The 9,547-nt window shown below is 31.9% G+C and overlaps 1 protein-coding gene across 2 annotated transcripts in view; it reads left to right on the forward strand.

Annotated features, from left to right (window-relative positions):
* MINDY2 (MINDY lysine 48 deubiquitinase 2) overlaps positions 1–6,473 on the forward strand; it is an 80,541-nt gene extending 74,068 nt beyond the window's left edge. The window contains exons 8-9 of one of the 2 annotated variants that reach the window (XM_079125918.1): positions 2,063–2,263; positions 3,598–6,473. In XM_079125918.1, coding sequence (XP_078982044.1) covers positions 2,063–2,263; positions 3,598–3,723 — 327 coding nt within the window. In that variant the 3' untranslated portion in view covers positions 3,724–6,473. Of the gene's footprint in view, positions 1–2,062; positions 2,264–3,594 lie in introns of both variants that reach the window. The other variant, XM_079125917.1, reaches the window with a different exon arrangement.
* The last annotated feature ends 3,074 nt before the right edge of the window (positions 6,474–9,547 follow it).

Genomic DNA, 9,547 nt, shown 5'->3' on the forward strand with positions numbered 1-9,547 from the left:
GCATTGTAAGCACAAGACCCTGGGTTCGATCCCCAGCACCCCCCAAAAAAAAAAAAAATTTTGCTAATAACAATTTAAGTGCCTAGAGACTGTTCACTTAGCTAATATTCAGTGAGAAGTATTCCTGGAACTATAAACTAGGTTCTGCAGATACAAAGATAAAGGTAAATCAGCCAAGGTGCAGTATTACATGCCTGTAAGTCCAGTGACTTGGGAGGCTGAGGCAGGAAGATTGCAAGTTTGAACCCAGCCTGGGCAACTTAGCAAGACCCTGACTCAAAATAAAGAATAAAAAGCGCCAAGGATGTAGCTGAATGGTAAAGTGCCTGTGGGTTCACTCTCCAGTACTTAAAAAGATAACAGAAATCATTTAGTCCTGTCCTCAAAGATGCCACAGTAGCAGAGAGGGTAGAAATTGGACCAATTATATTATATGTTAAGTTGTAAAAGAGTAATTCGAAGAGCAAACTATGATGTATAGAATACTTGATTTCAACCAATAAAAAATATGGAGGAAAATATTTATTTGTAAAAGAAAAAGTGTACTTGATTCCAACAAATGTTAATCTTTCTAAAACTTTTGACTTTTTTTGAAAAATAGCTGTGATAGTCAATGTATTCATTTTCCTTCAGAAGCCATATAGAAGAATTATATAGCCTCTATATAGAGGCATTCTCTATTACTTAAGAAAATGTACAGAATTTTTGTAACAACTATACGTAAAAATTAATGGAGCAGAAGAAATGAAGTTGTAAGGTGTTGTGATTAGTGTCTGTGGAAGTAGCAAGCAAAGTGGATTCAAGACTATGGTAAAGAACAGATTTTGAAGGGTTGGGGAGATAGCTCAGTCGGTAGAGTGCTTGCTTTGTAAGCACAAGGCCCTGGGTTCGATCCCCAGCACCCAAAATAAAAAATAAAAAAAGAACAGATTTTGAAATTGAGGAAAAAATTTTGAAGGACAAATTCTTACTATTAGTAACATATTCATGAATATGTAGTATAAGTTCTTCACAGGAATGATCTTCTACATGTCTTCTAAGTTATTTAAATTCTCTTTTTTGAGGGTAGATTATAGGTGGAAGGTGCACAAAGTAGTCAGGTTTCATTGAGCACAGAGTGAGCATTAAGTCAGATAATACAACTTTTGACAAAAAATATACCACTTTTTCTCATAGGAAATACTTTAGGTGTATGTATGGGAGGAGGGGAAGTGTGGTTAAGTAATTGGGTTTTAATGTGCAGTGGACAGCTATGTTGGCCTTAAAAAGCATCTTTTAGAAGAATGGTGAGTAAATCATCCTGGGAAATTCTTGGGGTTGTTTTTGTTGTTGTTGTTTTGTTATTTGTATCAGGGATTGAACTCAGGGGTGCTTAACCAAGAAACTACATCCCCAGCCCTTTTTTATATTTTATTAGAGACAGGGTCTTGGGTCTTGCCAAGTTCCTTTGGGCCTCAGCCTCCCAAGTCACTGGGATTACTGGCCTGTGCCAACGTACCCAGCTCTTAGGGTTTTTAAAAAAGATTTTTACAACATTAAATGGAAAAGAAAATGTTATAATAGAAGGTGGGAGATGTGTTTGAGTTTGTGTGTGAATGTAGAAAAATATGGGGTTAATATAAACTATTAATAGTTATTCTAATAATATTTTGGTCACATGAAATTTTCTTATGATTTCGTTTTGTCTGAAATTTCTACATGCATGTGTTTCTTTTGTATACAGATGGAGTTTTCTTTTTTCTTTCTTTTTTTTTTTAAGTTTTCTTGAATATCTTATTTATTGCTTCTAGAAAGAATTTCAAATGAGTTCGTAAAATATTTTGAACAATGGTGGCATCACTAAAATAAGTGCATAGCTCCCCAAAGGAAATACTTGTCATAACTTATTTTAATATTTAAACTGATAGTTGTTTCATATTTTTTATTGATGCATTATAGTTGTACATAGTCTGGCAGGTTTTTTTCCATTCTCAAAGCTTTATAAATATAACATCTATATTCATATTCATTAGCTCTTGAGTAAAATCTCAAAGCTAAAAATGATTATAATTTAATTCCTTAGGATTATCTTATGGCTTTATCACTACAACAAGAACAGCAGAGTCAAGAGATCAACTGGGAACAAATCCCAGAAGGAATCAGTGATTTGGAACTAGCAAAGAAACTTCAAGAGGAAGAGGATAGACGGGCTTCTCAGTACTACCAGGAACAGGAACAAGCAGCAGCAGCTGCTGCTGCTACTACTGCTTCTACACAGACCCAGGTAAAAATTAGTGTTGATTCCTAAATACAGTGGTCACTTTAGCAATAAAAAAGTTTCTGCTTATGGTAAAAAAAAGTTAATTAGGAACTGACTTTTGAACTCTTGAGTTATTTTAGCATTTTAGCACCCGTGGTCCGAAGTTTGTGGCTATCCTAATTTTTTTAATGTACAATTATTTTTTTTTTTTTTTTTTTTTTTTTTTTTTGTGGTGCTGGGGATCGAACCCAGCACCCTTGTGCTTACAAGACAAGCACTCTACCAACTGAACTGTATCCCCAACCCCATAATTATTTTCTGGAGGTTCTGATGCTAAGATATTTTTTAGACTTATTTTTTAGTTCTTTAGAGCTGCAAAAAAAAAGAACCCATTTGAACCAAGTGCTTTCTGTGAGGTAGAGGCAGTTTGAGGTATTACTGGAGCCAAATAGATGTTGATTCACATTTCCTGTATCTTTTTTTTCTTCCTAATTGCAGTACCCTGGACAAAGTCCTTTACTTAACTTCATTTCCCTATCTGTAAAATAACAGATAATACTTAACTCTTAGATTCTGGTGAAGAATTAGTAATGTTAGCACTTAATTCAATGTCTATGATATGTACAAAGTATTCAGTGTAAGTCAGCACATTTTCACTTCCCTCAGTTTATGTTTAAGCACTCAAAATATAATTATTATGTGGGTTTCTACATGTTAAATCTTATTTTATTAAATAAAAAAAGTAACCCCCTTCTTTTATGTTATCTGTACCATGTCAGAACTGTTCTTTTTGATTAAGGTATACAAGAAAGCAATATGTCCTTTAAGGTCTGGTGAAACTAAATATAGAATTCCTCATTAGAATAAGTGTAAAATTAGTTTCTAGATCAAATATTGACTATTCCAAGCTTAATTAAATCCTATCATGTTATAATTAGTTTTCATTCAGTTTTCTTTTTCGATTTCATAGAATATACTTTTTCATACTCTCAATTCTCAAGATTTGTTTTTCTCCTTTTAAAATCTGTTTTGGTATAAATACCAGTGAAGTCTTGAAGAATTATTATAGTTTACCAAAAGGCTAACATTTTCTAAACTTCAAAATAAATAGTTCTTAAATTAGAAACTTGTGTTTGGAATTCCATATATTTGAAATAACAAATACATTAATTATTATCTATGCAGAATGATATGTTAACCATGATAGAGATACCCTGTTAATATAACAAATCTGTGTACCAGGAGCTTCTTTTCCCTTTGGTGATGCCTTTCATTCTTGTGGCTATTCTTTCTAAATACCTGTAATAAAGCACTTAGAACAGTTGAAATAATTTTCCTGTGTTTTTTTCTTAAAGCAGGGCCAGCCAGCACAAGCCTCTCCATCAAGTGGAAGACAATCTGGAAACAGTGAACGGAAACGAAAGGAACCTCGAGAAAAAGACAAAGAAAAGGAAAAGGAAAAGAATAGCTGTGTCATTTTGTAACAAGTACTAAATTCTCCTGGAATTACCTGTATGTGTTGAGAAACAAAACCACAGGAGGAAAGGAAGAAAACCTGATAAATACCGTCTGTGCCTGATTTCCCAATGGATTTTGTTCATGTTTTTCAGGGGAAAGGTTGTTACTTTGTTACAATCAAACTTCTTCAAGTCATACAATATACTCTTTATGAGCTGGAGTTTCATGTTACAAGTTGGAAATGCTGTGTTGTCATTCATGAAGAATACTGCACTTGTAGCCAAATAAGCAAATCACAGCGAATTTTGTGTCATAGTGACATTCATAATTCATATCAGTTAGTAAGCTATTTTATCTTCTAACGATGAATGGAGGTATTTGATTTAGTCTGATTCCTTCCTGAAATCTAAGTATTAGCACAATAGTTTCTGAAATTTTTGCAACATTAAATTATGATCTAATCCATGAGAAACCAGGGATTTAATATGGGATTTAAAAAGAAAAAAGTACAAAAAATAACAGGAATAAATGATCCTTAATTGTATATTGGACTAGTTCAGCCCTTGAACAGCTTTACCTTTCTTTAGTAATGTACATTTTAGATATTATCTTAAGAACCAATAATGGAGCTTGGATTTAATTTAGATAGAAAAAAATAAAGATTTGTATTTCTTTTCCAATAGCAAAAATTTACATAACACTAATATTATAACCTATCCAAATCAGATATTAATGACTTTGTAGTGTTGTGAAATTTTGAGGAATTTTGAAGTCTTTAAGTAGGTAACCTGGACTGTAGCTACTATTTATTAACAATGTGACGAGTGAGTTTAAGGAGGAAACCACAGTGGATGCTAGGCCTTGTAAATATGAGGGTATAGAAAAGCAGATAGTTCAGTGTCTACCTTTTTCTAGAATAACCTTGAACCTTAAATTTTAAATCATGTTTATTACTAGAAAATTAAATTTACTTATTAAAACCAACAAAAAAAGCACATTTCTATGAGAAAGTAAAAGATAATCTCTGAGTCTAGTGAAAGATGTTAATAAAAATGAGAGTAGATAAGAGTTTAGAGGAATTAATGTAAAAGCAAGAAGATTTTTTAACTTATGAGAACCAAATAAACCTAAAACATCTTATAGTGTTTATAGAATTCAGAAAAAATATTTATTTAACTTTATTATGAGGCAACACATATTTTCCTGTATTTCTAGATATAGTTTGGACAACTATCCTTAATAGTCCTTTTTATATGCTTTATATTTAAAGTTTGTTTTAGTCATTTTTGAAAAAAACTGCTGCTGCAAGTAGTGTATAATTTACATTCTAAGCCTCAGAAAATTTGTTTAAGAACACCATAACATGACCTGAGCATCCACTTGGAGAATATTTCTTGTGGTCTGGGTGACAAAAGAATACAAAAAAAAAAAAAAAAAAAAAAAGTGGTCTAGAATTTTTTTTAATGTTATATCCTTAACTTGCTCTGTGATCCAAAACCAGTCTATATGTAAAAAGTCTTATTTATAGAAGGAATTATTCTAAGGGGAAATAAATCCAGGGCCAAGCTGTATCTTTTATATCCTTCTATTTTGCATGTCTATTTGTGTTACATAATTTGTTATTCCTTCAGACTTCCTACTGTAGAATGATAAATCATCAGAGAACCTGTTTGGGGTATAAAACTTAGATATAAAATATTTGGTGAGTCTCTTGATTGTTACCCAGAATATCTGGACATTGGTAAAGTAATCAGATATACTATAGAACTCTCCATTGGCTAAAGCAAGTTGACCTTAATCCAAGTTTACTCTTGATATCACTTGGTGGAAGGAAAGTTCAAACTTCAAGGTTTGTTCTTTCCAGAACAGATAGTAGTGACAGTGCATTATATTTTAATAAAAAAAAAAAAAAAAAAAAAAAACCCTTGGATAATTTACAAAAGTATATTTGAGGCATATTTTTCCATAATTATATATTTACCTATTTATTACCCTTGAAGAATATATGTGTAGAAGTTATTCTTCTGTTGTTTGTTCCTATCATCTTAATTTGTTCCAAAGATAATACTGCCATTCTGCATTCCCTCTAGAAGAAAAAAAATTCACTCAAAACCAGCAGTGCTGCTATCAGATAAGTAGATGTCAATGTGTACTTATGAGAAAAAACTTTAAAAATAATGCAGTGTGTTTGTTAATTCACTCTTTTTCTATGTAATATTTCCAACTCAGACTTTATTACATTCCTGGAATTCAGTTTGATATACCAATAGTAATAATGATTAAATATTTGCTTTGATTACTATGAGGGAAAATTAAATATTCAATTCTATTAAACTTCTCAGAGATACTGCTGTCCTTGCAAATATAACCTTAAAGGTTATAAAGAATCTAGAGCATTGTATCTTTATTTTATTTTGCTTCAGGTAACAAGTTATACATTCAGGCATTTCATTGCAGGTTTGCGTTCATAGGAATTTGATAGTATTTTAAAGCAGTTTTTTTTTTCACAGTATTTTGTAATACTTGACATTGTTACATACACTGCTACCAGAAATTAGAATTTAAACCTTTTTGGTTTCAATATTTATAGGCTAGATTTCAGGCACATTTGAATCAACCAAATCTCTGTTAGAGCTGGCAAACGAGGCAGATGAAGCCGGGCATGGTGGTACATACCTGTAATCCCAGCGGCTCTGGAGGCTGAGGCAGGAGGGATTTACGAGTTCAAAGTCAGCAAAAGTGAGGCACTAAGCAACTCAGTGAGACCCTATCTCTATTTTATAAAATAGAAAATAGAGCTGGGGATGTGGCTCAGTGGTTGAGTGCCCCTGAGTTCAATCCCTGGTTGCCCCCCCCCCCCCCAAAAAAAAGATGAATGAATGGTCACCAAGCTTTCCTCTTGCTTTTAAAAATAGTATTCCTTAAGTTTTTATTAACAATACGAATGTTTTCTTCTTGTCAAATCCTATTGTATCAACAATGCTGTGATTTACAGTAATTTATCAATACTTAAAAGCACTTATTGCATGTGCACATGTGTGCATATTTCCAAAGCAAGACAGCTTCTCAAAGCAATTTGGGATCATTCCCTCAAATTTTAAAATCACCATTTTAAGGATATTCACACACCTGGACTGGCTCTGTAGACTGCCTGTAGACTTAGAATATAGTGTCAGAGTGCTTGCCTAGCATTCAGGCCTGGGGTTCAATCCCCAACCCTACAACAAAAAAAGGAAAAGGAAAAAAAAGGATACACACACGTGAACTTACACACACTAAGCAGGATAGTGTGAAGCAACTAAAATCGGCATTAGCTGTATGCCCATGCAGTGTACTTAGGAAAAGTAACTTCCACGTTTCAAGTTAGTATTTGAATGAAGCTGAGATTTAAATCTGGGATTAACTTTTGGAATGTATCTTGTTTTTATTGTTTTATATTTCTTGCACTTGACTACTTATCCCGTATTATGTTTTGAATTCTTTCTCATACTTCTTGATTTTGGCTTAACAAAGTAAGTTAGTATCAGAGATTAATTGACTGAACTTAACATTAACCGTTTTGTACTTAGACAAAACCTTCTTAGCATTTTGTTTTCAATGAATAATAAACTAAGTTAACTTCAGTGATAAGAGATCTTGAGAGGAAAGAAAATTGGAAGGCAAACATTTAAGACAAGAATGGTTATTATGGTCCCTACATTAATGTTGTAAAATCCTGCTGGAGAAAAATTAAGACAAGAATTTCCAGAACTGCCCTCAAAATGTCTCATTAACTTAAATTTCCTTTAAAAAAGTAAAAACCAAATCAATTATATTTTTGCTTAACTTTGTTATTCATTGTACCAGTTATTTTAAAAAATGATGGAAAGCTTTATAGGTTTTACCTATCACAGTCTTAGGCATACTGGAAACTTACTAATGTTTAATAAAATAATATGAAGTCACTAAAGACAGTCTATAATTTTGTATTTAAGGAACTGGACATGTAGAATTCTGGATCATTTTATATTTAAAAATACAACTTTTTGTTTTGCCTTGGGCAAAGTTTCTGTGCCTCAGTTTTCTCTTTAAATATATAAAGAATGCCCTTTGCACTCTCCCTCACTCACTCTCTTTCTCACTCTCTTCTTAGTGCTTTGCACTCCTGCATAAAGGGAATAGTATGAGCACAAAATATTACTTAAATTATCACAAATCTTACACATCTTTGTTCTTGGATGTGCAGACTTTCTCCAATGACAAGTCATTTTTTTAATCCTGTCAAAATTTGTTGAATTATCTTGTCTTTGAGTATGGCATCATGTCTTCCCAAAATGTATTTTGCAGTTGCTTTTCTGTTCTGTAGTGTCGAATTCAAGAGCATTTGAGAATTATAAAAAGCATTTTAAAACCTATTTTTTCCAATATTTTTCACAGATCTAAATGTTTGATTATATTTGCTTTTTTCTCCATGTTATAGAATAAAATGCTATCACATTACTGATACATATTAAAACATTTGCATGGGTGGAATTGATTCAAATCTTTAAAATACTGTCGTTTTAGGGGTATTGATGTTACTTGTGTTTTTTAGTGTAATATGTAATTTGAGGATGTGTAGTTATATTCATTCTGAAAGTGACTGAAAATAGTAAAGAAATTCATTGGAATTTTAAGAGTACTTAGATTTACACTGATGATCAACACTTTTAAGACTATTAAGAAAACATTATGAGAAATTAGTTGCTTTTCTCAGGTGAGAATTTAAAATATACTAAATTTTAAAATTAAAGATTTCCTGAACAAAATAAATTGCAAAATAGAGAAGATGAATGTGAGGGCAAATTCAGGTTATTAGAACTTAACTTATTTTAAAGATCTATGTAAGTTTTAATTCATGCATGTCTCTTAGTTAATCTTGATGTTTTTGCCATTAGAAAATAGAATTCAATAAAGTGGTATATACATATATATTTTTACATGAAGGACTTTAGTTTCTAATTTCTGCTGATCTCAAGAAAATTAAAAAAAAAAAAAGAGGGTAAAAGTTTTAAACTGTTGCCTCAAGTTCAGCTTTGTCCTATTGTTCTGTGAAAGGAGGAAATTTAAACTTGTCTAACTAGGAGATAGTTTTTAGGGAATGGTACCAAACCAGGTAAGATGTTGGAATACTATGGCATAAATATAAAACCTAAGGTTTGAAACACTGTGGATTGAAAGAATAAAAAGAAGTATTCTGTAGTAAGTCTTCTACTTTGCCTAGTATTCTAAGAATTTCTTTAAACCACTTAATTGGGCACTGATAGCTTTAAAATCTTTATATCCATCAGTACCGTAATATCTTCTTTTGAGAGACAAGGATACTTTATAAATTAGAGATGCACAAAGCAAAATCCTTTGGAAGGTGATCCTTTGGTTAAAGTAGTTATTTTACAGTTTTAAATAGAAAATCATGGAACTGAAATGCCCATTTAAAGTCACAAATCAAAACCAGTCCAAATGTGCACTGTAATTGAAATAACCTACAAAGCAATTGTAACTAATGCAGTGTGTTTTAAGACTGAGATTGGTATTTAATTTTTGAAGATTGTCTCAATTTTGTCAGCATTTTTGTTATTCTTTTTCACCTATTGTATGAAGTAACCATTTTTCAGAGTACACAGGATATCTTAGTTTTGTAGATTTTTTAAAAATGGGATTTGAAAAGCCTCCATTGGCTTTTGTTTTGCTGTTTTCCTCAATAAAATGACAACTATTGTCACAGATCCACACATAACAAGTAAGACAAGATAACAGAAGATTGATGTATGATTACTGCCTAGTAGCAAAAGGGATTATCTTTGCCTGTAAAACTTCTCAGAGTTACTCCGA

The sequence above is a fragment of the Sciurus vulgaris genome (genome assembly GCF_902686455.1).
Source record: "Sciurus vulgaris genome assembly, chromosome: 2".
In the NCBI taxonomy this organism is placed as follows: Eukaryota; Metazoa; Chordata; class Mammalia; order Rodentia; family Sciuridae; genus Sciurus; species Sciurus vulgaris.